Source organism: Selaginella moellendorffii, unplaced genomic scaffold (assembly GCF_000143415.4).
Source record: "Selaginella moellendorffii unplaced genomic scaffold, v1.0 SELMOscaffold_20, whole genome shotgun sequence".
Classification (NCBI taxonomy): Eukaryota; Viridiplantae; Streptophyta; class Lycopodiopsida; order Selaginellales; family Selaginellaceae; genus Selaginella; species Selaginella moellendorffii.
The window spans coordinates 1,029,906-1,057,613 of record NW_003314281.1 but is presented as its reverse complement, the minus strand read 5'-3'; the positions used below and the strand labels follow the sequence as shown (position 1 = coordinate 1,057,613).

Sequence of the window (27,708 nt, the reverse complement as noted above, 5' to 3'; positions counted from 1 at the left end):
TCATCCCACGGGCTCTTCGATTTTTCGTTGGACTGGGGCGGCGGCGGTGGCGGTGGTGGTGGCGGGGGACTTGGCGGCGCTGGGCTTGGCGGCGGCGGCGTGCTCTATCATTTTGAGGAGATGTTTTTCGGGAGCACTGAAGGATGGCAGCAAGAAATTGCTGTGCTCGAGCTTCTGCCGCCGCTGGTAGGACGTGGGAAGGCTAGTCTCTCGCGCGATTGGATACTCGGCTCTTCGTCTCGCAGCGCGCTCTTTCCATATCCGGCCATCCTGCCAGAAAAAACCACCAAGAACAGCAATCAAACAAAGAGAACCAAAGAAGATCCCCAGAAGCTAGCTAAAACGAGAAAACTCTAAGGAAGAACTACGAGACCTCTGATGATCTATCGATGAACTAAAGCAAAACTCGAAACTTACGTGAACGATGCATGGTTCCGGCGGAGGGCAGCGAACCGGCTTGTCGTTGTCCGGAGGCTCGAGTGGATGCTCCACTGGGGCGAATTCCTCCATCACGCCCAGATCCAGCCTCGCGGCTCCAATCGCATCTTTTAAAGTCACTGCCAGTACAGTGTGTGTCTTTGTTTCCTACAAGATCGCACAAAATACTTGTTGTCAAATAAGCAAGCTACACACGACACAAAGCACAAACGCTTGGCAGCACTACTTACAGTTCCTTGCGGGAAATGGTTGTGGTGGTCCCCTGACACGCCTCGAGCAATGCGTGTGAAAACTCCCACCATTGGACGATCCGGCAGAAAGAGAGCCTGAAAACCTCCAAATCGCCCTTAGATCTAGAGAGAAATCGCCGCAACAGTGGGAGGAAATCCAGCACTGTAGCTCAAAACCTGCGTGGAAAGCACCAGATCTTAAGCGAGGCCACCGAAATTTCGCAATCCAGGCACAGCATTGCCAGAATAAGAGCTATACCTCGGCGAATTCCCAATCTTTGACGCTCGGCCAAGCGCCTATCGGCCGCAGCCGCGCGGAGGAGGAATCGATGGAAGGAAGAAGAAATCGATCGTAGCGCCTATCCACTGCCCTGGAAGAATAGAAAAGAGAAAACACAAGCGCTCAAAAGTGCTCTGTTGTTCTTCCACAAAGAATTACCGAACCTGAGCTTCGGCGGCCCCGAGCCTAGTTGGTAGCCGTTGCTCCGTGTCTGACGCTAAAGCTTTTAACGACGCCGTTAAGTTTTAAGCTAACCGTGGAAGCTTTTCTCCTGTTAAAGGCTAATCATCCATTAGCGCAAAACACAGCGACTTAACCTTTGGTTTTCTATCTTTCCCGCGAGAAGCTTTCATAGCTCGCGATTTCCAGCTTCGTGAGCGCGGGAGAGATGTGATCTCTCGCGTGTTGGAAGTGCCTGTTACACACCACGCTCGCGTTCTCGACGTCTTCTCGCAGAGCAGCGATGGCGGCTTCTCGGCACAGCGATGCCAATTCAGCCCCGGTGAAGCACTCGGTAGCGTTGGCAATCTGTCCGAGGTCGACGTCGGGAGCGAGAGCCATCTTTTTGGTGTGGACGAGCAGGATTTCTAACCTTTCCGAAGCATCTGGAGGTGGAACATAGATCACCTGGAAGACAAAGATGAAACTGTAAGATGAAACAGTGACGAACTGTACCTCTGCTCACTTACACGATCGAAACGCCCCGGCCTTAACAAGGCCGAGTCTATAGCTGACGGTCGATTTGTGGCTCCTACGACGAGGACACCCTGCATAAGCCGGATTTAGTCACAAAGTAGGATACAAAGTAATCCCATGCCTGCAGTGTTTCAAGTCCATCAATCTCTGTCAACACTGTCGATAGTAGTCTTTCGCCAACCGAGTGCCCATCTTTGGAGTTATCTTCTCTGCCAATGTTGAAAATATAAGAAACAAACAAGGAATGAGTGATGGACGGACTTACCGGCTGGACGCGATGGCGTCCACCTCGTCGAAGAAGATCATGCTTGGCTTTGCCACTCGAGCCAAACGAAATGTGTCGCGCAAAAGTGCTTCGCCTTCTCCGACGTACATGGAGTACATTTCGGCTCCACTGTGTTAATGACATTAGAAACAAAAACTCGCTCAACGTTTAAAAACTTGATCCGGACCTTAATGAGAAAAGAGTAGCTTGTGCAGCGTGAGCGACGGCCTTGACAAGTGTAGTCTTCGAGCATCCAGGTGGTCCGTGCAATAGAACTCCACGATCGGCGCGCAGTCCTAGCCTCTGGAAAGCGACGGAATGTTTAATTGGCCACTCCACAGACTGTTGAAGCTTTTTCTGCAAAAGAACAAGAACAGTAAAACCATCAGAAGAAACAAAGGACAAGATAAGAGAGGATGAACCTTCACATCTTGCAAGCCACCAATTTCATCCCACGACACTTTCGGAACGTCTGCTGCAACGCCCCTCACAACACTTGGACCAACTTTCGTCCGAGCACTGTCCCAATCTTTGGAAGTAACAAGCTTCTCGTCTTCTTCGCTGCCATTCTTCAATGATCTCCGGAGAGCTGCCATTGCAGCTTCTCGACACAGAGCTTCCAGGTCGGCGCCCACGTAGCCACTACATCGATCTGCAAGAGCTTCGAGGTCGACACTGCTGTCCATAGGAATGTTTTGCGCGTAAAGCTGTATGAAGGAAAAAAAAAACAAACAAAATCAATGTGGTAAAACCACAGAAGACTTACATTCAAGATTTGAAACCGTTCGCTCGCGTTTGGCGCGTTCACCAGAATTTCCTTATCGAAACGGCCTGGTCTTCGAAGTGATGGATCGACTGCATTCACTCTAACTTATTATCAAATCATAAAACCATCTTGGGAAGGCACGTAATATAGTTCACCTGTTCGTTGCAGCGACGACGAACACTTTAGAGGACTCTTCGCTAGATTTTGCAACACCGTCCATTAGAGTGTTCAGCTGCGCGACCAATCGCGATTCCTGCTCTCGCCTTGCAAGGGAGAAACCGAGAATTAATTGTCACCTTTTTTCTCGCAGACATGGTTACCTTGCATCACGGCGGGGACAAAGAGTATCAATCTCATCAATAAAGATAATCGCTGGAGAGCCATTCTCCGCATGCTTTCCAGCCTCAGAGAAAGCATCCCTGAGAACTCGCTCACTCTCTCCAGCGTAAGCCTTGTGTACGGAACCTGCACTGTAGCGAGAAACTAAGAAAAAAATCCTAGAAAACACTAAGAAAATGTCCACCTGAGTGATATAAGATGAGCGTTACATTCCTCGGCAATAGCACGGACAAGAGTCGTCTGCATTGTCAGATCAATCGACCAGAAAGAAAGAAAAAATGCGAGTGTAACTCATACCTTTCCAGTTCCCGGAGGCCCGTGAAGAAGAAGACCCCTAGACCACTAGAAATTTCACTCAATCAGCTAGATTCCACTGCGGAAACACTACCTTGAGGCCGATCGACGAGGCTTCAGCCGAGAATCTCACGGGCCACACAACGAGCTCGCGCAGTGCTTGCAATGCCGCCGGCAATCCCGCAATCCTCTGCTCGGCATTCTTTGTCGCCATGAACAGCGAAGAACCCTAAAACCCAAAAATGGCAAGGTTTAAAATCGGACGGCCGAGATTGAATGCTACTCTCTTATCTCGTGCCAGGGTTTTTTAGGAGCTCCCTAATCTTTTTCGCAGGCGTCCAGGTATGCGCGCGCTTCTTCTCTCGCGATCGATCAAGATACCTAGATCGATCTTTCCAGCGCCTTGTTGAAATTGCCGCTTCTTTCTTGGCGCCAGATATAATGGCGGGCTTTGGAAAAGGCGATGACGATGTCTTCTTGGATCTTGGTCACCCGGTTGTGAATCGCTCCGTGGAGGCGTTTCTCAAGGCCGGCGCCGTGAGTCTTTGCGAAATCTCCCTTTCTTGGTCGCCTCTGATCATCGATTCTTTGTCAGGTCGGCCTCGTCCACGCGACCTCTCAGATTGCTGCAAGGGAAGCGGCGGATTTCGTGTCTACGAGCTTGAATTCTGGTATCCTTCTCGTATCGCTTCAAATCGATCGATGATTCTTTCCTTTTTGCGTTTCTAGACAAGAAGTCTTCGAAGTGCCCGTTGCAGCTGGAAGAGGCGGTATGATCTATACAAAAGAATACATTATCTTTGGGATGATTCTCATTACTTTCTTTGTTGTTGTTCCTGGTTTAGGCGTTTACCGTCGGGAAGCAAGCTGTGCAGTGGGGTAAGCTCTCTTTTTTTTCTTTTTCTCTTTTGACTATAAACTACTGTGTCTCTGACTTGATAGGCCTGGCCTCTGGAATCTATTCGAGCGCCACGATCAGTTTGAAGGAAGCCCGTGGTGTTCACGACTGGGTACGTATTTTAAGTTTTCCTCCTGGATGTTCATGATTGAAAGATTGATTGATGGATGTTCTCTTTTTCGTGGCATGATCGCTCGAGCGCAGAAGAACGCCATGTTTGGAGGAGCACTGGCTGGAGCCGCCGTGTCCCTGACGGAGCCCAATCCTCGCGCCGAGGCCGTGGTGAGCGGTGCTCTAACGGGAGGGGCGGTTGCAATCGCTGCGGATTTCATCGAGAAGCTCATCTAAGTGATCGATTCTAGAAGCGCTCTCTTGTCAGATAAGCATTTTTTTAGATAAAGTCTGGTTTCTTCGAAGAGTCTATAAGCTTTTCGCTTTGACATGTTTTGCTAACGATATCCGTTTTGTGCAACAATGTGAAAGAATGAACTTTAAAAATTTTTAGGGAATTTTTTTCATCCAGTCTTCTCTATGCCTCCATCACTGATAACAATGGCAACACTAGAGTCAGTGTCACATACCCTGGCCTCTTCTCGGTTTTCGAGCAGCAACTCTAGATCGTGCTGACGAGTTGATTCAGTCATGCACGACAACGAGGTGAGACTTTCTTTCCTGGTGATCTCGTTTGGCATTTGGTGAGTTATCACTGAGTGAAGTTTCAACTTGGCCCATTCCAAGTGTTGGTTAATGCGGGTACTCACTAATACCACATTACAGAGCAATTTCATCAATTACATCCCATCAATGGTACTCATTTAAAGAGGTACTTTTGTAATGTTCAAGTTCACTTTGTTCTACATTTTTTTAATTTCTTTTCTTCTCTATATTTCTCAAATTAACTTTTGCTAGTTATGGTTTTGTTATTTAGAGGCCTAGAACCTGAGCCAAGGCTATGCCACTTTCCATGTGCAAAGAGTACATTTCCTACTCATTCCTTGCTGGACATCCTTTTGTAGTTTATGTTTCCTTTTAGCTATTTCTCCATGATGATGATCAGAAGATTTTGTTTCAAATTGCTATTGCTTTGAGTTGCATTAGAAGATTTTGCTGATCTGCCCTGCAAATGTAGATTTAATAGAGGGCAAGGGTCCCACACAGATGAGTGGGAATAAGTACTAAACTATTTCAGAAAATTAAATATGGCAAGCTGCAAAACAATATAATCAACAACCTGGTCCAAAGATATTGTTTTTGCTAATTTTTGTCACTTTAGCATTATAAATATGACACAATGGCTACTTTTCGCTAAGTTCTCATTGCTTGGCCACCTATGTGTGATTGTTTTAGAAGCTATTATCACCACCTTCAAATAAATATATAACTTGCTTCAGTCACTTGGAAAAAGAAGCTATGTCAAAACTTACCAACATGATTTAAATGATGCAGCTAATGCTTCACAAAAATATGAAGATGATTCAAATGCAAACCCTAAGATGGATAGTGATTTTTAGAAGACAATAGGTTTGTAATGCTATATTATAAATTTTTTAGCTAATGCTCAGGAAAGTTTATTATAAAAAACTAATATGATTGGTATAAAGTTTTCTTGTTTATGTGTTCCTAAAAATTTAATAAAAGTATGAAAGAAAATATAATCTTGATAAATCTGAGTTAGGACTCTTGCAAAATGGTATGGTCTTCTTTGAGTACACTCATATTTTTTTTAATTTTCCTTTTTGTTAACTTCTTTATTGGCATTTTTAATCTTCAAAACAGTCTTCTTTATGATGTAGTAATCACATTCTTTCTTTACATAGCATTTAGTATAAGGTTGGTTTAACATAATTTTAAAAATTGCAAAAGAGATAGTCTTCATATCTTGTACATTTTTTATCTCCAAAGGGATAATTATGTTGTTTTATTAATTTTCTACATTTGTTGAAAAAATATTTCAATGTCTAGAAGATTTTTTTGAGTTTATTGAGCCTTAAATGGTAAGAACTTTTCTTGAGTATCAAGAAATTTTCTTGATTATCAAAACTTTGAGTTTTCATTTACCTCTAACTAAATTGGTTATAATTGCTTCAAGTTTAAAGAAAAGTTATAGAGAAATCTTTGTCATCTTGAACTGAATTAGATTGTTTTTTTTTTTTTGTCAAAATTCATTATAATCTTCAAAATTTCTTTACTTTCTTGTTTCTTTTGTTTCTTTTTTACTTTTCTTGAAATCTCTTACTATCAATCCATTTTATCTTGCAATACCTTTTATTCCACCATAATTGTTAGTAAAAACACTAAGGATAAGTTTAGTATTGCTTAAGTGCTCTAGATCTTAAACATGTGTATATACATTAATGATGGAAGGCTAAGATATAAAAAAGATATAAATAGGGTTTGAGTGTTAATTTGCACTTTTAACTAGTCTTACATAGTGGCAACTGCTATTTCTTCGTATTCTTGAGTTTTAAAGTTTGAATTTCAATACTTTAAATAACTTCTTCAATATATATATATATATATATATATATATATATATATATATACCATGCTAATATTAGTATATAACATTGTAATGACCTCACATTATCCCCTCCTTTTGAAGTGACTATTGGACAAACTAAGATCTAAAGAAATATTAAAAGGAGGCATTAGGGGATTTTGTAAATGTTGCCAATTACTCTTGATCCTTTTGTATAAAGCATTTTAACCACTACACACGCACATACTTTGTATGAAGCATTTTAACCACTACACACGCACATATTAAACAAGTTACAAAATGGCACATATGGTGAGCTCTTGGGACTTATATCTCTTAAAAGTCTTGACAGCTACTCCACCAATATTGTTGAAGAGGGCTCTTTCTCAAGCTCTAGTGAATCCAGTATCCAAAAGGCCGTTAGTGTCAAACTTAGGGATCACATCCTAAGCGAACACTCTCGTGGTCAGTGAACTGGAGTCTAGAACGTACAAAGGTACCTAAACAAGAAACTTTCAGCTTTCCACAGAGTGGATTATACACTTGTGTCTTTCACTGCTGTTCAAGCTCCCATCACCGTTCGCTGAAGCTCCAATTGGTATTGTCTGTAAATTCTCTGAGTCTCGCCGCTTTTAAAGAACTCTTGAAATAAATAAATAAATACAAACCTCTCATACATGAAGATGATCAGCTATGGAAGCCTTGAGTGACGGTGAGACCGATTTCTCTCCCAAGTAAACATCGAAGAGTCTTGATGCAAAGAATCCAGAGACAAACGTAGAGTTTGGAGTCGCAGGAGTTTCGCCATCTGATACTCCAACCTACAAAATCACTCCAAATTTCTTGCGCTGGAACTTACCAAGCAAAAACTTACGTAGAGAGTATCAGGTTGGATCCAAGTGAAGTAGACTGTTGTACCTTTTTTCAGCTTCCGGTTCTGGAAGAGCTTCCCAAATTCGGAAAGGATTTTCTCGCCCTCGGGTGATGATTTTAGCCGAGGCTTGAGTTCGTCATTCAAGGCTGACGAGAAAAGTGCACCACTGACGTCACGCGCAAGCTTGACCACCAGGCCCTTCTCAAATGCTCCTGCAAAAGTTTGAGTGTGCGCTTTCCATGGACAAACAAAAGAATAAAAGGCCAACCTTCGACCAAAAAGTTCTTGTCCCAGTCGTTTGGGAGCTGTTCCTTGTTCGCATAAAATCCCACTGCATAGGCTTTCACAGCAACAAAGGCAATCTTCTTTTCCCTGACTCCTGCGTTCAAGAGCATGGTAAAACTCACAGAAACAAAATCAAACCAAAATATGGAGAGCTCACCGAGGCCGAGAAGAGACAACTCACAAGACGCTCCCGGGAGTTTTTCGAGATTGGAAAATCCAAATCCTGTACTGGGCTCGACTTGTACAGTGGAGCGACCTGGAAGAAGAAAACCACAATAAAAACTTTAGTAGAAAACAAGCAAGCAAGCAACTTACCGGTAGCCGATCTTGGGTAAGACGAGGAAGACTTGAGCTCCTCGGCAAAAGCAGGCCTTGCAAAGAATGGTCGGTAGTAGCGACCCCTGGAAAACGAAGAAGAAGAAGGTAAAGGCGCTCCACCTGTGCTTGAGCTATATGGTGATTTGAGTGGCGGCGACGCGTGGAGGAGCAATCCAGCTCCAGCCAGCACGGAGGAAGCCACCACAAACTTGAGCATTTTCGTAGGGCTAGACTAGAGCCAACTTTCTCATCCTTTTTATTTCAGCTACACCACCAACCAGACAAACAAAACGCAGGATATGCTTACCAGTTATCTAGAGATCGTCTCAAAAGTTCCAACTGATAAACGAAAGCAAACTTCTCGAGAGAAAAAAAAAAGAGAAGATCCATACCAGTTTGTGGAGAGCAAGCACGTCCAGCGAGAGATTGCGAACGGTGGCTTTGCAAAAAATAGCTGATCGAAAAGAAAAAAAAGAGCACAAGTTGAGAAGGAAAAAAACAATTTTTCTTTACCTCTCTATGGAGCTCCACCATAGCCACCACCTCCAGGCGTGAGAATCCTCAGCACCTCCCCAGCCTCCACACGCACAGTGTTCTTCCCTCCAAGGTTGACACACCTCCCATCCTTCCTCAGCACCAAGTTCACCCCGCGAGCTCCATTCCCTCCGCCGCACAACCCCCGCGGAGCATGCACTCTCCTCTCGGACAAAACACTCACCGTCACGCCCCTCCGGAACTCGATCTCACGCACCACTCCATCGCCACCCCGAAACTCTCCACTACCTCCACTCCCCTCCCTCAATCCAAATCCCCGCAGCAGCACCGGATACCGCTGCTCGAAAATCTCGGCGTCGGTCATCCTGGTGTTGGTCATATGACACTGGACGCCGCTGCTTCCACTCCAACCCGGCCCGGCTCCACTTCCACCCGCGATCGTCTCGTAGTATCCAAAGCTCTCGTCTCCAAACGTGAGGTTGTTCATGCATCCTTGCGAGCACGCACACGCCTCGAAGGCCGAGAGAACCACGTCCGTCACCCTCTGCGACGTCAAAACGTTGCCTCCCACCACCGCGGCCTTGTCACTGGGCGATAGAAACGATCCTTTCGGGATGGCGATGGAGACCGGAGCTAGACACCCCTGGTTCAAGGGAATGTCCACGTCCACCAGGCAGCGCAGGCAGTAGATCACCGCGGCGGCGGTCACGGCCTCGGGAGCGTTCCAGTTTCCATAAACTTCCGGACTGGTTCCAGCGAAGTCGAAGCGTGCTTGGCCGAGCTTGGAGTCGATGGTGAGCTCCAGCTTGATCGTGGAGCCGTCGTCCATGTAGTCCTCGGCCTCGAGCACCACCAGCGAGTGATCGTGATCCTCTCTTCGCTTGTGTGAGTGTTTCGCCGCCACGGACTTTAGCATCTCGCGCACCGCGGCCTCGGCGTTGGCCTGGACGTGTCCCATGTACGCTTGCACAACTTCCAGTCCATACTCGTCGATAAGCTCGGCTATGAGCCCGATTCCTCGTTGGTTTGCCGCAACCTGTGCTCGCAAGTCGGAGAGGTTGTCCTCGAGTTTTCTCGTCCCGGGGATGATAGTATCCGTTTCTCCGTCGTCGAGAGTCTTCGCCTTGAGGATCTTGACAATGCCATCTTCCTGAAACACGCCTCCTTCCACCAGCTTGAACGCTTTGATCGCCGCTCCCTCCTCCCGGATCGTCTTCGAGAAAGGTGGCATGCTTCCGGGGGTGATCCCACCGATCTCTGCGTGGTGTCCGCGGCTGGCGACGAAGAAGATGATCTTGCCATCTCGGAAAACCGGGGTGACGACGGTAATGTCTGGAAGATGGCTTCCACCGGCGGCTGGATGGTTTGTGACGAGCACGTCGCCTTCTCGCAAGTTGTCACGCCAGAACTCGAGCTGCCATTGTACCGTGCTGGACATGGCTCCCAGGTGCACGGGTACGTGTGGAGCGTTTGCAACCAGGCCCCCCGTTGGACTGAAGAGAGCGCATGAGAAATCCAGCCTCTCCTTGATGTTTGTGGAGATGGAAGTTCGCTGGAGTGTTCTTCCCATCTGCTCGGCGATTCCCATGAACCTGTTGTTGAAGATGGAGAGCTGGATCACGTCGAGCTTCGTATCAACCTTGGGTGATGGATGATCATCAGAGCTTGCTGCGCTCGTCCCGACCTCTATCTTGATATTTCCATGCTTTGTGATGAAGGCTTTGCTGTTCGGCTCCACGACGATGGTGCTGTTCCCATTCATGACGATGCAAGGCCCTGGCAGCTCGTGACCATAGCCAAGCTTCTCTAGCAAGTATACTCGAGTGTCGTGCCAGCCGGTTCCAAAGTAAACTCTGTGCTTCCTATCCTCCGCTAGAGGATCGCCACTGTCAGCTTTGTCCAGAAGCAAAGGCTTCAAAATGTTGCTCATCCCGGTACCGCGAACTCTTACGTCGCTGATGAGGATCTTCCGGTTGAGCAGCTCGAATCCATACTCCCGACGAAACTCGCGGACGAAGGCCTTTCCAAAGTCCCCGTCCTCGGGCTCGGCGATCATGATGGTCGTGTCGGTGCCTTCGTATCGCAAGTTGAGGAACAAGTCGGTGGAGATATCCTGGTCGCGAAAGTTTTGAGCCTTGAGCTCCCGAGTTACGTGCTGAGCTAAAGCTCGAGCTCGTTTGGACACCTCGGCCATGACTTCCAGTCCGTAAGTAGCAGCGTAAGGCTCCTGTGCGTCTTCCACAACGTCCGCAAGTCCCATGCCATAGGCACTCAAGATCCCGCAGTACCTGTGCACCACAACCTCACGTATTCCCAGAGCTTTGGCGATGGCGCAAGCGTGCTGCGGCCCCGCTCCTCCAAAGCAAGCCAACGCGTGCTGGCTCGTCTCGTATCCTTTCATCTCCGTAAGCTGGCGGATCGGCCGACACATCGCTTCGTTCGCTACGTCGAGAAATCCCAGCGCCACCTGCTCGATGCTCATCTCCACCGAGCTCTCGTCCGCTTGCCGCCGGTACTCGTTCACCTCGTCCGCCAAAGTTTTGAAAGCCACCTTTGCGGCTTCCAGATCGAGCGGCTCGTCCTCGCGAGGCCCAAAGATGGATGGAAAGTAGTCCGGGATCACCCGGCCGAGCACCAAGTTGGCGTCCGTGACCGAAAGTTGGCCACCTTTCCTGTAGCACACAGGTCCCGGATGAGCTCCAACGGACTCGGGGCCAACCTTGAAAACACCAACTTGGAACTTGAGCTTGGAGCCGCCTCCGGCAGCCACGGTGTTGATATCCAACTGTGGAGCTTGGATGATCACTCCGGCGGTCTGTGTCTCCAAAACTTGCTCGTAGTGTCCGGCATATCGGCTCACGTCCGTGGAAGTTCCTCCCATGTCGAAGCCGATCAAGGGCCGGTGAGTCTCCAGTCCGAAAGTAGTTTTCGCGTAGCCGACCACTCCTCCAGCCGGGCCCGAGAGGATGGCCTTGTGCCCCGAGAACCGGCTCTCCGGAGTGAGTCCTCCATCGGACTGCATGAACGAGACGATAACTTTGTCGAGACCATCGTCAAAACCGGAGAGGAATCCAGCCAAGTAGTCCTTGATCACGGGAGTGAGGTACGCGTCCACTGTCGCAGTGTGGCCTCGAGGAACAGCACGAACCATTGGAACCAATGCCGAGGACAGCGAAACTTGCTTGAAACCCATCGACTTGGCCAGCTTCTCCACTTGCTGCTCGTGCCTTGGGAAGATATAGGAGTGTAGAAACACCACCGCCAAGCTCTGGATCCCTTGCTCGAGCAGCCCCTCCAGCGATGGCCTCAGAGCTTCCAGATCCAGAGGCCTGAAAATCTCCACGAGCTCTCCGGAGATCCCTTGCACGACTTCCACTTTCTCGTCGGCTAGAGCATCGTTTTCCAGCGCCAGCCTCACTCGCTCCTCGGCTTCCACCACTTCTTCATACAAAGGTGACGGCTTGGAGGCCGTGAGATCGAAAATACTCGGCCGTGCTTGGTTTCCAATCCGGAGGAGATCTCGAAAGCCTTTGGTGACACACAGCGCAGTTCTTTCTCCCTTCCTCTCGAGCAAAGCGTTTGTAGCCACTGTCGTTCCCATGCGGATCCAGTCGATGTTCTCGGTGGGAATTTTCTCCGACCTGGGGATCTTTTTTCCTGTGAACTCCTCGAGAATTCTCCGGATTCCTTCCCTGGGAGCATCGTCATAGTTGCCCGGATCCACCGAGAGGAGCTTTATCGCCTTGAAACCACACTCACCCGGAACTTCCGCGTAGACGTCGGTGAAAGTTCCACCCCTGTCAATGCAAAACCGGAAGTGTCTCGAGCTCCGGTTTTCGAGGAGAGTGGCGTTTCTTTCGCTGGGATCTTGGTCCATCTCAAATGCGATCACAGTTACCTGTGAAAGAAACAAACACAATGGGTGACGATAGAAAAGAGTGATAAAACACTGGAGAAGAGAATCTAAGCTTCAATGTTGATCTATCAAAAAGGAAAATGGCCTGTGCTGCTCGCTAAACCCTACACAGCTACAGGAATCTCACTGCTCGGAGAGAAAATTTCATACCTGGGTCGATTGGCATCAATCCTCGGCGCCACAAGGAGGGTTCCCGCAACGAGGAGAGAATCCAAGCTTACACCTAGCGATACGAGAGATGCATATGACACTGGTTTAGGAGAATAATTACGTGCTAAAGATGGTCTTAGTTTCAGTCCGTAAGGGCATGGGATCGAATCCCATTCCATAACATAGAATTAATATGTATTTAAATTTAAATTATAAGTTATAATTAATTAGTACACATTGAACGAAAGATTTCATAGAGCTTCTTCTTGCAAATCCAGCAACAAGGGGTGAACATTGGAAGGGAGTCGATCCAGAGGCGAGAATGGATAAAAATCATGATTTTTATATTGATGTTGGTGATTTGAAGTATCATCAAGTTTTTAGCTGTTTTCTCTTATTTCTATAACATTGATTAAGACGACGAATGAATCACTTCCTATCACTCCCTATTTCACTTTTCTTGAAATGAGCAGGATACTTGTTGATGTTCAAATGATCTGCCCCGTGCAATGCTGCTTGTTTAAGGGACACCACAATCACAGTCACATCGTCTCGTCTTTCAAATAAAAGTCTGCCCCATGACGGTTTGTTCCTCAATACTTTCATATCGATACCCACAGCTTTCTCTACCGCTTCCTTGTCATCTTCTTTGATGGCCTTGCTGATCGTCTCACATCTGGTATCGAAATAATCCCTCCACACCCCATCGGAGTTCACTATCAAGAACTCGCAGTCTTTCGAGATGTCAACCTCGACAATATCAGGCGCAGCAGAAACAATCTGTTCCTCCTGAGGAAGCGTGTTGTTCATCTTAAAATGAAGATCTCCTATTGCCCTCGACATGTTGAGCGTACCCGGATCTCCTAAAAGCGAATCTATGGCCACCCTTCCCTGCAATACCTGTCCCCCCGCTCTCCGGATCCTCGCTGATTCCTCCGGCGTAGATGGCCAATGATCGGTGGTTAAGTGGACCAGTTTCTTGTTGCTATACAGGCTGCAGCGACAATCCCCCGCACTCGCGATGAACACCTTCTTTTCAAGCACGAGCGCAACTACTGCACAGGTTCCAGGGCTGGCGTGCACGTAATAAGCGGGATGGTCCTCGGGCCATACCATCTGCACCCCTAGTCCATGCTCCTCAGTGAGAACAATAGCATCGTCGTGCACTGGGGGCTCCTTTGCCAGATTCTGGATCTCTTGCAGCCCAGCTTGGCTCCTCATTAGCCTGTCCATCTGCAGGAACACTTCCTTGAGGCTCTGGGCATACTCGCCTCTTTGGAAACACTCGTTCTGAGTCAAGTACTTGAACATGTGTTTTGCGCAGAACCGAGATGCCGCTGATCCATTATGGCCATCGAACACACCAAAAAGAGATACACTTGGGGTGGCAGCCACTGCATATGTATCCTCTATGTCGCAACCTTCAACTTTCCTCATTCCTTGGCTTGCAAATACGTACGCATGTGTGAGTTTGTCTTCCTTCTCATCCCGCTCAACGCGATACCTCTCTAGCAACCTGACAGAATACTTCATGGAGCGAAATCTGCAGAAGCTGAATTCTCCCTGCTCCCGGAGAACATTTACTACATCCTCGACCCTTAACCCATCAGCTTTACAAGCATCTAGGACTTCTCTGACTCTAACCCTCCCATCAAATAAAGGGAAAGTATACTTGTCTCCAAAGCCGACGGCAAAGGTGACGGCTTCGATTACCTGATACGTCTTCCCAGGAGTAAAGATATCAGTGCTAAGCTCATCGCCTGGTGACTTGCCCATTTCAAGCTTTTTGAGGCTGCCATCATCCTTCCACATTAGAACTCCAGCTCCAAACGCCCTCAGTACCTCGGGGACTTTAACCCGCCTTTCATGCAAAGGAATTCCAAGGGTGCGTGCGCCATTGCTGAAAACTACCTCCATATCCCTAGAGAGAATTCGAGAAACCTTCACTATAAATAGACTGCTATATCCTTAATTTATCGGATGGTTAGCAGAGAGTTTAGGATTATGGAACACATGGAATGAAATTAAAGTATATGCTAGAATATTAAAAAAGAAAAAGAGCTTATAAGGATGAAAGTTGTAAAACTTTATTAGTCCCTGCAATAAATATAAAGAAGAAAACACGCTCACGCTGGGCTCAAAGCTGTCGTAGAGCCTTAGACGTCACAAACTTTTCTTGATCTTTAACGAGATCTTGTCGCACAGCATTCCAAATCGGCTCAACAAGTAGGCATTGAGCTCACTGATCTTCAATCCTCTGGGCGCTGGCGTAGATTCACAGATTGAAGGTGCTCGCTTCTTTTATCTCCATTCTGCGATTGTTCTTGGCTCAGTGGCTTGCGTTCCTCAACCCTCTTGCCTACAGAATGTCACGACTTATATCGCTAATATGTTGTTGGAGAGGGCTCTCGAGCTCTGAGAGAACTCCTGAAATAAATAAATACAAACCTCTGGGAGCCTTGAGTGACGGTGAGACTGCTTTCTCTCCCAAGTAAACATCAAAGAGTCTCGATGCAAAGATGTCAGATACAAACGTAGAGTTTGCAGTGATAGGGATACTCCAACCTGCACATCACTCTAAATTTCTTGCGCTGGAACATACACTTTACGTGGATATCAGGTTGGATCCAAGTAAAGTAGATGGTTGTGCAAGGAGCTTCGGAGAGGATTTGGGTGACAACTGCTTGAGTTCGTCATTCTGACGAGAAGAGTGCCCTTGACCACCAGGCCCTTCTCAAATGCTCCTGCAAAAGTTTTTCCAAAGTCCGGAATCTGGACAAACAAAATAATAGAAGGCCAACCATCGTTCTTGCCCGAGTCGTTTGGGAGTTTTCCTTGTTCACATAAAATCCCACACTGCATAGGCTTTCAAGGCAATCTTTACTCCTGCAACGGCGTACCAAACCCAACTAAATAGAGTTGGAGAGCTTTCCCGAGGCCGAGCAAAACTAATAAAAAAACCAACATCCCCATGTAAAAACACGTGAATTCAGTTGATGCTCTCGGTGGGGATTTTCTCCGACCTGAAGATCTTCAGATCCACCAATAGAAGTTTTATCGCCTTTAAACCAGGAACTTAGGTGAAAGTTCCAGCCCGGTCAATGGAAAACGGAGCTAGGACGTTGGCATTTCACTCTCACTCTCGATCGAGGAGAGTGGCATTTTTTTCGCTGAGATCAGCTAGCTGTGGAAACATACAATGGGTGATGATAGAAAAGAATGATACATGATCGAACGAGAAGAGAATCTAAGCTAAAGAATGGAAAGACATTGGGACATTATAAAGTTTTATATCCTATAGTATTCATTCTCAACCACACATTCCTTATCCCGTTGAACTCCACAATAAAGAGCTTCTCATAGAACTTCTTGCAGATCACTGCTCAAAAGATTGAAAGATGGCAGGAGTTCTAGTAGCAACAAGGTGGCAAGACATCCAAGGCATGAACAATTGGAAGGGAGTGATCGATCCCCTCCACCCGGATTTGCGAGCTGCCGGCATTCGCTATGGTGAGTTTGTAGAGGCAGTGTACGATGCAATCGACATGGAGGTCGAGTCCGAGTTCATATACTACTCCCTTTACGGCAAATCAGATCTCTTCCCCAACGTTGGGGTCACCAGCGATTACAAAATCACTCGCTATCTCTACTCCACTCTCGTCGTCGAAGGCTGGAGGACTGCCTTCGATGGCCTCCACAAGAGATCATCCACGACCTGGATTGGCTACATTGCAGTCTCGAGCGACCAGGAAACCCGAAAACTCGGCCGTAGAGACGTCGCGGTCATCCTCCGCGGGACCAAAGCCTCCGATGAATGGTACGTGAACAGCGAGTTTATGATGAAGGAGCTCAAGCTCCTGGGGCTGGAGAAGCCGCTTCCCAGGGTCGTGGAGGGATTTCTGAGCATGTACACTGCCTCGGACGCTTCCAAGATGTTTGGAGACTCGAGCTTAAGAGACCAGATCTTCAAGGAGGTGAACAAGCTCGTAGAAGTGGATTACAAGGACGAAGACATGAGTATCACTTTTGTGGGTCACAGCATGGGGGCCGGAATGGCACCACTCGCAGCAGCGGACTATGGATTCAACAAGCCGCGAATCGCCGAAGGAAGAACAGTCATGGTGACGGCGTTTGTGTATGGAGCTCCAAAGACCGGCGATGGTGAGTTTAAGAAGCGGGCCGAGGAGTCGTGAAAGATCATCCGGGTTGTGAGCACCGGCGACATCGTCACGCTCATCCCACCGGTATCGTTGACTCCACCGGGGATATACCAGCACGTTGGCGTTGAATGGAGGGTTGACTGGTCATCGTCACCGTACGTCCAGGATCTGGGTTTTGGGATGCGTTGCCACAACTTGGAGCTCTACTTGCATTGCATTGCCGGGCAGAAGAGATCTCCTATCAAGGCTGCTATGAGTGGCAGCTTTATTGCAGCTCCAATGATCCAGGAGTCTAGAAGTTTGGCTTCCATGCTTGAGGTGAAGTCTGAGATTCCGGAATCGTTCATGGAGCTGTTCAAGGACGAGCCCGAGACAGTGCATGAGTTTGTGGGCGAGCACTCTGCAGTTTACAAGACCTCCAGGCTGCTCAAGCAGACTGATCCAGCATCGTCGTCGAGCAGGTCGCGGAAGCGGTCGAGGCGAGATATGGAGAGCTGGATGATGAATGGTGATGAGAATGGAGCAATGAACGAGACGAGATCATCGGCCGGGTTTGAGCTGGTGGTACCACGGGACTACACGTTGATGAACAAATCAGATGACTTGGTGATCAAGGAGCTCAAGATTCCAACATCCTGGTGGGTGCATGGTTTTAAGAACATGAAGAAACTATCGGATGGCAAATGGATTCCTCGCCATATGTGGCCTCCAAGAGAGATTCCAAGTGAAGAAAATCCAGAGTTTAACTAAAAAGTTGTGTAAAATACCAGGAAAAACGAGTGAACAAATAGCTACAATTTCTGTAATCTTGACTTGGAATATCCATTCTAGAAAACAGTGTAACACACTAACAAACAGAGAACACGAAGCATATCACAAGCAAACATCACATATTATAAGAGGAATCTAAGACGTGAGAATTCTGGCAAAAAAAATGTCAATGCTTCTTTCTCGTTTGAACAGCAAGTCTAGCATCGGTAGCAAATGGAGAATCCTGGATTGTCATGGACTATGCCCACACCTCCATGCAAATCTCTTTGCGTTTCAATCTTCCAAGATCTCCAAGTTGGCTGCCGCAACACAAAAACTACTCTACAAACTTGGACACATGCTCGCAGATGTGGTTCACAACGTCTATTGATGGCACCACTCGTCCCCCAGTTTCAGATGAAAAGCTTATGTCTATCAGCAAATGCAAGCTGAAGATTGTGAAAACAGAGGGATCAGCAAATGACCAAATTTATTAGAAGTGGGAAAGGGCTTTATCTCAAGAATAATGTAGGTTAGAGTGATAAGTTTTCAATGCTCACAAACAAGGGGAATTGTGGGATCTTTGGTTGGTGTGAAATTGTGTCCACATGGTATTATTAATAATTAGAATTTTTGTTATTGACTACTATATCTCCCTTATTCGATTTGAGATTGGATATGTATAAAATTGTTTTCAGATAATATTCTATTTTCCAGATGTACATATCTAAATCTTAAAAATGTGGTAAATGTGGTTCAAGTTTCAGAATTGATCTCAATGGTGAAAGAGAGATCAAGTGAAGGTTTTTTGAAAGTATAGAATATCATTCTAGCACATAGATACAAAATGCAAAAAGTAGTATATCTTCAACCAAACATTAATAGATATTAATATTGATATATGAATGTATGGATATAAAAATAGAATATAGAGATATCAATTAGCCCAAAAACCCTATATATAGGAACAAGTGTCTTAAACCAATCTAACGACTATCAAAATTCTATTATGCTAATATTAGTACACCTCACAATGATGAAAGATAATTAGGGTTTTCTAGTGGATGGGCTAAGATCTAGAAGAATATCAAAAGGAGGCATCGGTGAGTTTATATGTAGTGTTAGTTGTTTTTAATCCCTTTGTACAATGTGTTTTAATTGTTGCATATGCATAATTTTTGGAGGATTGGTCTGTTAAATATCATGCCAAACCTTATAAACTTGTAATCTAACTTGCCGTAACACTCACTTTCACTGAGCAAGGAGCCCCTTAGACAAACCATGTACTATAAGATTAAGAAAATGGACTAGCACTAAGTCATTCATATTATACTTCACAGGTGAACAATGATAGGAGTTATAGCACCATTGTTGTCCCATTTGTATGTGGCCTAGGTATTTGGCAGATGCTTGGACTAATGAAAAAATACTTGTCAAATATTGATTATAAATGGTAGTTAATGACAATTGCAAAAGTAAACTCAACTCCGTTGATAGTACCAAATTATGACCATATAAAAGTTTATATAATAAAACACTAATAAAACTCTGCACCCCTATGATATATGCATATTGAAGAGACAATAAATAACCATTACAATCTGAATGCTGAAAATTTAAGTATTTTGCAATCTTTAAAGGTTTGAACAAAATGTTCTACTAAACCATTTGACTGTGGATAATAAACACTCATAAAAGTGTGATGTATCCCTAACTGAAATGTTATGATATGAAATGCCCTAGTTATAAATGCGAGACTATTATCTGAAAAAATTCATTCTAAATAGGAATGTTAGAATACTACTTGATTGAGGAGGAAATATCTAACAACAATTGCAGACGCATTAGTAAGCATTTCAACTTTCACCAAGTGAGTGAAGTAGTCAATAATAATATATTCATTGTCAACAGTTGATTGTGGAAAAGGCCCCATCAAATCAAACACTACCAACTTAAATAAATAGGAAATTGTAATTGATTTCAACCATCCTTTTACAGCACGAGGGGGAGTAATACAAACCCTAAACCAAACATAGTTACGCACATACTAAGTAACATCATATCGCATCTCCAACCAATAGAAAGATCTACGCAACTTCTTAGTCACATGACAATGTCTCATATGCTTGCTTAGAATAAAAGAATCATGGTAAGCGTGGAATAAAAATCAAATACGCCACTAGTCGTAAATGATCATTAAGATCTATCCCCATAAAATAAAGAAAGTCATCCTTAAGGTGATATCAAGAATGTAAATGCTAAAATAACAAGTCATCAACAAGTGACTTAAGATTTTAAAACACATTGCAAAGCCTTTGGATTTATGGCTCAACCTTTGAGCCTTACAAACCTCATCAAAAGAAGGTAAATCTTACTTCACACCTTGTAAACACTCAATATCAAGTATAACAACTGTTGATAACACGGAATTTTCGTCCAAAAAATCTATAGATATTGGAATAATAGGCTAGTCAGAAACATAATAAGAGAGCAAATAAGGACAAAGAGCTTGAGAAAGGGCATCAATATTAGCCATAGAACTTTTAAGTTGATGAACAATATCGAAATCATATATTTAAAGTTTCAAAGCCCATCGAATAGTATAACCCATTAAACTCTTCTACTTTAATAACAAAGTAACTATAACATAATCACCTTTTAATAATGTCTAAGAACTATATAAATAAGCATGAAGTTTTTTGAAACCCCAAACTACTATTAAACACTCATTCTATATTATGGAGTAATTCATCTCTTTTGATTGTAATATATAACTAATGTATGTAATAGGGTGGTATTGACCAGACACACTCAAACTCTTTTGCATCAACACACCTCCAAAATCTATATCAAAAGCATCCATGTGCAAAATAAAAGGTCAAGTGTAGTTAAAATATTTCAAAACTGAAGGAGTTGTCAATAACTCTTTGAGATCCGTAAACACCCACTCATAATCTATAGATCAAATGAAAGACAACTTTGACAACTTTAACAATGCTTGCAATAGTGCAGTATAATCAAAAGGGTGATTAACAAAATAACTGAGATATTGCATTTTGCTTTAAAAACACTATACATCATTTACACACTTTAGAGTAGAGAACTTGAGAATAACCATAACTTGCAAACCTTCACAAGAAATATAGTACCCATGATAAGTGGTGTCTTTAGACCTAAACATGCACTTTGATTGCTTTAGTTTGAAACAAACTTCCCATAGTTAATTCAACATTTTATGAACATCATGGACGTGTTCCTCTTATATCCTCTCTGTGTGGATCAAGATATCATTGCTAATAATTTAGTGACGATCTACAATGTAATGAAGTTGCCGGCACTAATAACACAAGTTCTCTTTTGTCATATCATAAAGAACCTCATCCATTATTCATTAAAAAGTCACTAGAGTATTATCTAAACTAAACCACATCACTAAGAACTCATACAAATTAAATGGTGTATGAAAAGGAATTTTAGGAATATCTTCCTCGATCAATAGCATTTGTCAGTACCTAGAAGTAATATCTAACTTGATGAATTAATAACTTCCCCCTAAATGATTCAAGAGATCAATAGTGTGAGGGAGAGAGTACATATCCGAAATCGTCACTTTATTTAATGAATGATAGTCGATGCAAAAATGAATACTCCTATCAAGCTTTTTCACAAAATGAAATTCACATGCTCAAGGACTCTACAACTTTTGAATAATACATTTTTCCAACATCTCTTTGATATTTGTATGTGAAATTTTAATCTCTTTTAATGACTGATAACAAACATGAACCTTAATTGGATAAGCATCCTAGTTGGAATAAGATGACGTATTGCAATTTTAGCCCCAAACAATAAGTCAAGTTCAAAGAGATCGTCCTTTATGAGTTAGTCAATTGCTGCAACACAAGGACTATCAGAGGGATTGGAAGAGGGAATAGAGGGAGAAGATGAAAACATAAAAGGAAGTAATGAGGAAATAAAAGTGATTGAAGTAAAGGTAAAACCAAAGAGACAAAAAAGAATAAAACTAAAAAGAATGGAAGAAATATAAGGAAACATGAGACAAAGGGGATAAGTTTCAAAGTCACATTTGGCATAATTGTGGCACAATTAATCTATACCAAGGATGAGGCAAAAGTTTGAGTCGACACTAACTGCAATGATTGTAGCTCAAGCTTGAGATTGCCTACACACACAACTAGGTTTGCCTCATCTCGTACACATGTGTGTGTATAGCTGTTGCTATAAAGAATGAAAACTAACTCTGTCACATAACGCAAATATAAACAACAACATGTGGTAACAGGCCAAATAATAGAAGATAAATTTAAATCTGTATCAACTAATATAAAGAGAATAATAAGAGACTTTTTGTTATAAAAACAAACTTGAAAAATAAACACTAAATGAATTAGTGTCAAATAAACCCTTTAATGATACTCCCAAAATAAAGATGAAGGGATCACTGACTTATTTGCATAAGGACTCTTCATTACTCATGTAGCTTCTCGTTTCCCATAAGCATCTCAGTACCTAGACTTTCCACTTTGTTGATGCTAAGGTCTCCACCCAAGAAATAAAGGTCACCAATCCGAAAAATACCAAAAACACCCATAAGTGTAATTAATTTTATTATAAGCCCAATAAAGCTCTATTTCGTTAAAGTGGGATTTATTCAGTAAAATGGGACTAGTACAAATTTTCAAGTATTTGAAAATGACGTGAAATTATATGTTTTTTGTCTAGGGGCTAGACATATCTAGGGCATGGTGACTAGCGCGGTGACTTTGTGTCCAGACTGAGTCCATCTGGTTGTATAATAAATCTCATTATCAAAGTGAACAAGTCGAATCTGAAGCTAAAGAAGAGCGATGGCATGCGCGCACACACTATTTGTTTGTTCATTGAGCGTGTGGTGAGCTTTCCAAGATGAACATCATTCCTATTAGCCAGACATATAACTTAATGGTGAGAACATTTAGATATTATTCAATGTTATCTTTTTCTAACGAATCTAATTGTGAAGGTGTAGCAAGAGGCATTGCTAGTCTGGAGAAGTCATTTAACTCATTTGACCCTTAGTGTATTTTCATGAAACTAAATAACATTCATATTATTAAGGAATTTCTCTAGTACCTTTTCTTTACGACATAGAGGCTTGCATTTCTTTCAAAGGTGATTTAGTAAAAGGCCTGAGGGCACATGCCATTCTATTTCTCAGACCGGTATTAAGATATACTAGTGCAAAGGGAAAAAGGTATTTGGTGATCAAGTAAATGGCATGAGAGCACACACCATTATAAGCTTAAGCGCTAGTGGACACCTCCTTTTTGGTGTCACGCCTCACGCCATCATGCCATGCCATCACGCCTCCTCTGATTCAGATTCGGATTGTTCACCTTGAAATAAAATACATTAGAAACTTAGTAAAGGAGAATTAATGAATTTCACCTTGAACCCGGGTTATGAATGCTCTTGCTGCATCTCTTGCATGGTCTGGCAAGGTGATGGTGGCACTCTGCTTCCGCATCCAACCATGCACAACATTATCCACCGATATGCTCATGCTGGGATCCCTTGGATTCAGCACCCATCTCTTTTCTAGGCAATCCTTCGTATATCCGGAACTTGGCTTGAACCACTCCACAGTTACATTGAAGGAGTTAGTTTCTGCGTCCTCCTCTGCATCAGTGATGTAGCGCCCCACCCATATCATTGGTTTTTTATTACTGGGTCTAACAAGCATGACCATTCCTTTGCAGACTTGTACTGGATTGAATGCTGAATCCGGCTTCTTGTTCCTCGGCCTACAATAGTGATCCTCAACATCGTTATCTGTCACTGCATTTCCAGAGGACATTGTTCCGCTACTATCTGGTGCTCTGGGTTCTGGCCAAAAGGACTCTTCCAATTCTTCATATACAACCGGCCCATTTTGGATAGCAGATATAATCTTCTCCCAGTATTCGAGCAAAGGCTTGCACCTCTTAAAATAGGATTCTCCACCAAACACCAACCCCCTCTTCCAGAAGGCAATATGCTGTCTAATCCCGGCCACTATACTTTCCTGGTCTTTGAGTCCATCTGGGTGCATTGGCCATGGGGAACCCTGAGGAATCATAGGTTCCCCAGTTATGGGATCTCTCTTGAAGAGTTCAATGCCGTCCACTGGCAGCCACAGTGTGTCCCATTCTCTCATCTTGTACCTCATCACTGGAGCACCGTCATGCATGCTGAAATGAAACTGAAGAGGCTTGGAGTGGCCAATCAGCGTTTTGGATCCGTCCCTGATGTAGCCTCTTACAAACCCCTTAAAGTCTGGAACCTCTGTCACAAGTGCAGCTTCAACAGTGCCTTTGATGCAATTTTGGAATTCATCGTAGAGTTGTGGGAGGGTGAGGACATTGGATCGCCGGAGGGACTCTGCCAGGTGACTGAACATGGCATCGACGTCTTCATGAGTGTGCCCAACCATGAGAAAGCCAAGTGTAACCGTTTCAAATATGCCTTTAGCAACAAGCATCGCCAAGTATGCGAAGACGTACATGTTTTTGTTCTCACCTGCCAGCATTGTCTGTTTGGAGCAGAAGATGGGGTGGAAGGCCACATCAGCCGCAAGAACTTCCTTGAGATTCTGCTTCGTTTGGATGAGGCTGTGCATTCACCGGGCGACCAGCCTCGTCGGAATGGCATGAGGCCTCACGTGATAACCCTACAATCTGACGGCCAACATATTCACTGGGATGGCATGGGGCCCCACGCGATACTGCAAGCCTTTGCTCCTCCTCCAGCTGAACCCTGTATGGGGTTCGATTGACAAGGGCCTTATGCAAGGGTTGGCCATTCAGCTCAGTTTGCGCACTTTGTAGAGACCTTAAGTGTTTTGCTAGGGACGCAATCATCATGTTTGCACCCCCGCCACCCCATAGAGGTACAAAGAAGTTCCCATAGTTCTGGGCACCATGCCCATGAGCGATTATGCCAAACAGAGACACAGGCAGCTGCATGGATGAAGAGATTGCCTTAGGAGCAGGATTGAGTCGAGGTAAGCACGTCTTTTTTTGGTCCATTTTGTCGTGGATGATGCAGAGGTAAGAGTCAGGTCTCTCCATGGAGAGAATCCTGTTATGATAATATACAGTCCTGCAGCTTCTCTGCTCGATGTTGTGGTCGAGCCGCCTTCTAACCAACGTCTCTCGCTCTTGAGCGCTGCAAGAATTCTTCAACAAAGCCATTTTGATAGCAGTGCACTCGTCACACTTTGAAAAGCTGGAGTACTTTCCTATACTCACATCCCTGAACCTGTTGCTCCACAATCTACTAAATCTAGATTGGCTCAGCTTCCTGTAGCCATTACTCTGGAGTTCCCGATTCACATCTTCCAATATGGCCCCCTTGGTATACATGGAAGGGAGAACTTGTTGGGTGTCTCGTGTTCCATCTTCCAAGAGGCGGGTTTTATGTGGTTGCTGCTCGCTACATGTCTCGACAAACCTCTTGAAGATTGCCTCTCCATATACAACATGACCCCTGGTTTTGTGCGTACCGTCGTTCCCATGGACTGCCTGTTGAACCCTTTGTTCCTCGAACTCAGTTTTGATTCTGTAGAATGTGCTTCGAGGGACTCCATAAATGATTCTCCATGCCTTCATGCAGACCAAACCCCTCTGGAAGACCATGCCCCCCACCTGATGTTCTGAAGCATCAATAGATGACCGTAATGCCTCATACACAAAATTGCGAGCTGCCTTCCAGGACAATATCTTGTATCTTGCTCTCTCCTCTTCAATAGCATCCCAATCAGCATGTTGACAGCACCTCCTCTTGCAACAAGCAACTGTCGAGACCATTCGAACCTCCATCACCATTTTCTGCCTTTTCGGTTCGTTGCTCAGATCCCTTTGGCTGCACTTTAGGAAGGTGTACTTTCTTTTCCCATGAAGAGATGTTCTGTCATCAGTTGTAGTGGTGTTTGATTGTGAATCCTTCACATTCTCAAACACTAAATGCCTCAATTTCCACCGCACAATGCTTCCAATAGTCAGACTGTTTTTTTCTGTGTCAACAACCTCTAAAATCGCAACTCCAATATCATCCCAACCCAATTCTTGATTAGCAACCACATCTCTTGGATCGACAACTGTGGCTAAGCCCTCAGCTACCACCTCCCCCTCGGGGTTGTTTAGAAACACCTTTGCCTGAATCCATGTAGCACGATTCTTAAGATCCACGGAGGGAACATGCGTCGCACTTGCGCTGTCCCCAACATCTGCTTTCTTCTGCAGATTTTTCAAGGCAACAACAACATTTACCCCGACGACCATCTCTCCTCGTTCAATAGCGACCACATTCCCATCAAAGACAGTCTCTACTGATACAGCAGCATTGCCTTCCCCAAGCCTTTGATAGTGTATAACAAAGTTCCGATCCATAGACACAAAGGTCCCTTTTGCAACTCTCTTCCCACCATTCAAAATGTAAACCTTTTCCCCAACCCTGAAGGCCATTCTGAAAGTGCAGAAAAGAAGTTAAGACCATACAAAAAATGATTGGAGAATGGCCTAAATCATAACATACCAAATAGTATGAGGCCACATGCCATTATTCAAACATGCTATTGACACCCACGTGAAATTTTGCATTCACAAAATTGGCATGAGGCCTTATGCCATCTTGATATACACATAGCTGCAGGCAAGTAAAAGCATACATGACAATACGCTAGCCATGAAATTACAAGGGCCCAAGATGGCATGTGGCCTCATGCCATTTCTAAATGTGGTCCTAAGCCATTCCATGGTGAACATACCAGGAAGCACAAGTGCCGAATATCAAGAGGAAGCGGTAGCCACACCAAAGACAGTGCCGCTCCCAACACCGCAACTACTCGTAGCGCCACTTGCAACACCACAATTGCTTGTAGTGCCGCTCGCACAAACTGCCACTCGCATAAACTGCCGCTCGCAATGGTGCTCGCAATGCCGCAACCGCTTGTAGACGCATAAACCACAGCTCACAACGCCGCTTACACAAGCAGCGCTTACTGCGCTCAGCGGAACCAAGAACACGGTGCACAAAAATGATAGACCTAGGAATGAGTTCGAGAATTCAAAAATAACACACGCTTGAACGTCACATCAAATCCTCTGACAAACCAGATCTTATGATTCCTTTGACAAATTTCAAACTGAGTAGCTTCTAGACTTTGCTGTCGGAGGTTGAACTTTGTCACATCATGTCCTTGCCTCGATCCAGCTGTGCCATGTCAGTGATTCGAACTTTGCCATGCCGTGTTAGCGATCCGTGCCAAGATTATTCGCCGTGTAAAGGAATAATTATGCTGTGTGTGTACGTCCATTTATGGCAATATAAGGCCACACGCCATTCAAAGAATAATGCTAGTCGAGCATTTTTTGGTGCATTTTTGGGTTCAAAATTGCATGAGCCCACACGCTATAAAGTTTACCTGTACCAAAAATAGAAACAGTTTTATTTACTTGGGAATTTAAGTGGTTGAGGCATTTTTAAACTTACAAACACATGCCCTACTTACATTCCTTTGGTTGCTTAAAATTCAAAAATATTATAAACCTTTCTTTTTGCATTTTCAATGTTTTCAATTATGGTTTTTGATTTTCGCAGGACCAGCCTAGTAATCTATTTGCATCCCGTCATGTTTATAGCTAGCTTTCGTTTGTCCCCTTCGCTAGCCTGAGATACATCTGCTCGGCATCTACCTCTTAGAAAAGGCATCTTTCTTCACGTAGCATTTGCCACATGTTTAGGGTTTAGGGTTTAGGGTTTAGCAATTCAATAGCTTGATAAACATGCAAATACAGAACTTGATGCAAAATCCTTTGATATGTCACAATGCCCCTAGGACCATAAACACATTTCAATAGAGAGGGTCCTTTCATTTCATAACTCCTTACGTAGATCTTGGTGAAACCAGAGTTAGTGAAGTTGGTTTCTTGTGATCCCACATCTGATTGTGATGTCCCTTTGCAGTGTCGATGGAAAGGTCAATGCACACCAAACTGTAGAATCTTGGAGCAAAATAACGGTCGGATCTATGGCA

The 27,708-nt window shown here is 44.5% G+C and overlaps 6 protein-coding genes across 7 annotated transcripts; 2 read left to right on the top strand and 4 right to left on the bottom strand.

The window, feature by feature from the left end:
• Positions 1-740, bottom strand: LOC9636551. The gene is made up of 3 exons (XM_024677913.1): positions 669-740; positions 418-585; positions 1-270 (listed from the first exon to the last, which is right to left on the bottom strand). Exons 1-3 carry the CDS (start codon positions 738-740, stop codon positions 1-3), a joined length of 510 nt encoding a protein of 169 aa, XP_024533681.1.
• LOC9637312 (cell division control protein 48 homolog B) lies at positions 668-3,558 on the bottom strand. Of its 2 annotated transcripts, XM_024677705.1 has the most exons (14): positions 3,403-3,558; positions 3,312-3,356; positions 3,199-3,254; positions 2,996-3,145; positions 2,831-2,938; positions 2,676-2,775; positions 2,332-2,616; positions 2,097-2,266; positions 1,910-2,038; positions 1,766-1,853; positions 1,638-1,715; positions 1,113-1,575; positions 928-1,039; positions 668-845 (listed from the first exon to the last, which is right to left on the bottom strand). In XM_024677705.1, the coding sequence occupies exons 1-12, from the start codon at positions 3,520-3,522 to the stop codon at positions 1,276-1,278; spliced, it is 1,629 nt and encodes a 542-aa protein (XP_024533473.1). In that variant the 5' UTR covers positions 3,523-3,558; the 3' UTR covers positions 668-845; positions 928-1,039; positions 1,113-1,275. The 2 variants fall into 2 exon arrangements, with proteins under 2 accessions (XP_024533473.1, XP_024533474.1); XM_024677706.1 differs by lacking the exons at positions 668-845; positions 928-1,039 and having other exon boundaries at positions 1,502-1,575; positions 1,624-1,715.
• Positions 3,559-3,591: 33 nt separating this feature from the next.
• On the top strand, positions 3,592-4,627 carry LOC9636550 (outer envelope pore protein 16-2, chloroplastic). The gene is made up of 7 exons (XM_002972925.2): positions 3,592-3,650; positions 3,745-3,845; positions 3,904-3,979; positions 4,038-4,078; positions 4,154-4,187; positions 4,251-4,318; positions 4,411-4,627. Exons 2-7 carry the CDS (start codon positions 3,750-3,752, stop codon positions 4,552-4,554), a joined length of 459 nt encoding a protein of 152 aa, XP_002972971.1. The 5' UTR covers positions 3,592-3,650; positions 3,745-3,749; the 3' UTR covers positions 4,555-4,627.
• A 2,373-nt stretch (positions 4,628-7,000) lies between these two features.
• Positions 7,001-8,379, bottom strand: LOC9636549. Its single transcript, XM_002972700.2, has 5 exons — positions 8,160-8,379; positions 8,002-8,020; positions 7,560-7,938; positions 7,354-7,506; positions 7,001-7,290 (listed from the first exon to the last, which is right to left on the bottom strand). The coding sequence occupies exons 1-4, from the start codon at positions 8,377-8,379 to the stop codon at positions 7,357-7,359; spliced, it is 768 nt and encodes a 255-aa protein (XP_002972746.2). The 3' UTR covers positions 7,001-7,290; positions 7,354-7,356.
• Positions 8,380-8,395: 16 nt separating this feature from the next.
• On the bottom strand, positions 8,396-12,826 carry LOC9636548 (5-oxoprolinase). Its single transcript, XM_002972699.2, has 4 exons — positions 12,724-12,826; positions 8,676-12,555; positions 8,555-8,616; positions 8,396-8,501 (listed from the first exon to the last, which is right to left on the bottom strand). The coding sequence occupies exon 2, from the start codon at positions 12,532-12,534 to the stop codon at positions 8,680-8,682; it is 3,855 nt and encodes a 1,284-aa protein (XP_002972745.1). The 5' UTR covers positions 12,535-12,555; positions 12,724-12,826; the 3' UTR covers positions 8,396-8,501; positions 8,555-8,616; positions 8,676-8,679.
• Positions 12,827-16,121: 3,295 nt separating this feature from the next.
• Positions 16,122-16,916, top strand: LOC9636547 (phospholipase A1-IIgamma). The gene has a single exon (XM_024677912.1). The coding sequence runs from the start codon at positions 16,122-16,124 to the stop codon at positions 16,914-16,916; it is 795 nt and encodes a 264-aa protein (XP_024533680.1).
• Positions 16,917-27,708: the final 10,792 nt, after the last annotated feature.

What these genes read in the sequence shown, in the direction of transcription:
- LOC9636551 (XM_024677913.1), bottom strand. Translation starts at nt 740, where the DNA reads ATGGTGGGAGTTTTCACACGCATTGCTCGAGGCGTGTCAGGGGACCAC. An exon ending in ACCATTTCCCGCAAGGAACT is followed by an intron (nt 586 to 668) that starts GTAAGTAGTGCT and finishes GCGATCTTGTAG; the next exon opens with GAAACAAAGACACACACTGT. An exon ending in CGGAACCATGCATCGTTCAC is followed by an intron (nt 271 to 417) that starts GTAAGTTTCGAG and finishes TTTTTCTGGCAG; the next exon opens with GATGGCCGGATATGGAAAGA.
- LOC9636550 (XM_002972925.2), top strand. Translation starts at nt 3,750, where the DNA reads ATGGCGGGCTTTGGAAAAGGCGATGACGATGTCTTCTTGGATCTTGGT. An exon ending in CGTTTCTCAAGGCCGGCGCC is followed by an intron (nt 3,846 to 3,903) that starts GTGAGTCTTTGC and finishes ATTCTTTGTCAG; the next exon opens with GTCGGCCTCGTCCACGCGAC. An exon ending in CGTTGCAGCTGGAAGAGGCG is followed by an intron (nt 4,079 to 4,153) that starts GTATGATCTATA and finishes TTCCTGGTTTAG; the next exon opens with GCGTTTACCGTCGGGAAGCA.
- LOC9637312 (XM_024677705.1), bottom strand. Translation starts at nt 3,522, where the DNA reads ATGGCGACAAAGAATGCCGAGCAGAGGATTGCGGGATTGCCGGCGGCA. An exon ending in GACGCCATCGCGTCCAGCCG is followed by an intron (nt 1,854 to 1,909) that starts GTAAGTCCGTCC and finishes CAACATTGGCAG; the next exon opens with AGAAGATAACTCCAAAGATG. An exon ending in GGCCGGGGCGTTTCGATCGT is followed by an intron (nt 1,576 to 1,637) that starts GTAAGTGAGCAG and finishes TTTGTCTTCCAG; the next exon opens with GTGATCTATGTTCCACCTCC.
- LOC9636549 (XM_002972700.2), bottom strand. Translation starts at nt 8,379, where the DNA reads ATGCTCAAGTTTGTGGTGGCTTCCTCCGTGCTGGCTGGAGCTGGATTG. An exon ending in TCCAACCTGATACTCTCTAC is followed by an intron (nt 7,507 to 7,559) that starts GTAAGTTTTTGC and finishes GTGATTTTGTAG; the next exon opens with GTTGGAGTATCAGATGGCGA.
- LOC9636548 (XM_002972699.2), bottom strand. Translation starts at nt 12,534, where the DNA reads ATGGACCAAGATCCCAGCGAAAGAAACGCCACTCTCCTCGAAAACCGG.
- LOC9636547 (XM_024677912.1), top strand. Translation starts at nt 16,122, where the DNA reads ATGGCAGGAGTTCTAGTAGCAACAAGGTGGCAAGACATCCAAGGCATG.